A 1,724-nucleotide genomic window follows, 5' to 3' on the forward strand; every position below is an offset into this window, starting at 1 on the left:
GCACCGGTGGAGTGATAGGTGTCAGCTTGTTCCCTGCCGTGAGAACACCAGGTATGGCATTCGTGTTGGCTTGAGATGATTGTGCTATGCAGTGAGAGCGATGCTCACTGATAGCAGCGACCGATTCACGTTTTAGCTGTGCTTGGGTCGGAATGGCAACTGTCCATCGAATTTGATAGTGATCCGATGAGGAGAGGTTAATGATAACTCTCGCAAGTTGTCGTGAGACCGGAGTCACCCATGAGGGAAGGTCACAGCTGAGTAGATGGTCATCAGCAAGGCGGCAGAGATCGGCTGATACTGCTTCGAAGACCGAAGTCAATGAAGTCGTTACAACAACCACCGGGGATACTGAGACGCCATCTGATTGATCAGAGCTCGCGTGTTCGCTTCCAGCGGGCAAGCTTGAGGACCCCGAGCCTGTAGCCGATTCCGACGCCGGGGCCGTTGCAGGGCCGGGTACGGACATTGCTTTCACAGGTGTAAGGGCATCAGAGGTGTTTCTCAGAATGATCTGAACGTCGACGGTAGAACCAGCTTCAATGTCCTGGAAGCACTTGGACAGCAGTCTCTCGTTCTTGGATATGGATTCTCGGCATGCAGCCCCCATGTTGTTAAGGAAGTGCTGGTCGAAGGCTTCCGGAGGACTAGAACTCGATGCAGAACCGGACATAAGGATTCAATAGTTAGTGGAGATTGAGTGCAGACAGATCAGATAGATCCACGGGATCCGAACAATGATTTGAACGGACAATATCTGAAACGGTCGGGCGAGAGCGAGCCTTACGCTACAGGCAGCGCACGCCATAAGACTGAATGGCTATAGACTCTTATCAGACCGCGTAACTGCCGAGTCGGCAGTGCCGACGCGGAGTTCAACTTCCGCAGACCGCACTGCGGTCACCGCAATTATGCCAGTTATATATTTATAACGTGGAGTCCGCGTCGTGGACATGATCGGGCTGGACACTGATGGTGATATGCTGCTCCACGAGATGGTTAAAACGGCAGGATGTAATCCGCTGCGAACTATACACTGTGGAGGTTCTTCAAACTAGGTATTTCGAGACCATCATGTTGCGGGGACAGTTTGGTCGCGTTTGCAGGAAATGGAGGTGGAAAAAATACCACCCTTTCTTGCGTATCCATTATTCAGATACAGAAAACAGTGAGAGAAGCAATGCACTACCTCATTTGCAACTCACCAGAGAGGAGCGCGAGCTGCTGAATCTTGGCCTTATGCCAAGGCTTGTGAGACGTAAGTGGCTGGCAGCTACAAAGGCTGGGCTACTAGTTCATAATATCGACTTGATGTTATGTACTTTCTAGGTCCCGAAACACAGGACACCGACAGGAATCGAACGGAGGGGTCCATCTCAACAAACACCAAGGGAAAGCAGGCAGAGAAGTCCACCTCGACAAACATCCAGAGAAAGCAGGCAGACAAGTCTACAAAAACCAAGAGAAAGCAAGGGGACAAGCATTCTTGACTGAAGAAAGTACGAAGGCGACAAGGATTGAAACGAACGAGAGCATCGCTTGACAGTAATATTAGCGTGGGTGATATCATTCAGTGGGCGAACTTCCGGCTGTAATCTACATATCTGTCCTCATTTCTGTCTCAATTTTGTGAACGTGATGAAGAAATTTCCATACCCAGTTGGGCTGCCCAACTTGGGCAAGGCGGGCAAATATTTTCAAAATGCCAATCATCAGTCACAACT

General features: G+C 50.1%; 1 protein-coding gene across 1 annotated transcript; it reads left to right on the top strand.

Moving 5' to 3' along the window:
• Positions 1-953: 953 nt before the first annotated feature.
• Positions 954-1,490, top strand: Pmar_PMAR000355 (hypothetical protein; the record flags this gene model as incomplete). Its single annotated transcript, XM_002781592.1, has 3 exons — positions 954-1,014; positions 1,157-1,258; positions 1,330-1,490. 3 exons carry the CDS (start codon positions 954-956, stop codon positions 1,488-1,490), a joined length of 324 nt encoding a protein of 107 aa, XP_002781638.1.
• Positions 1,491-1,724: the final 234 nt, after the last annotated feature.

The sequence above is a fragment of the Perkinsus marinus genome (genome assembly GCF_000006405.1).
Source record: "Perkinsus marinus ATCC 50983 genomic scaffold scf_1104296941734, whole genome shotgun sequence".
In the NCBI taxonomy this organism is placed as follows: domain Eukaryota; phylum Perkinsozoa; order Perkinsida; family Perkinsidae; genus Perkinsus; species Perkinsus marinus.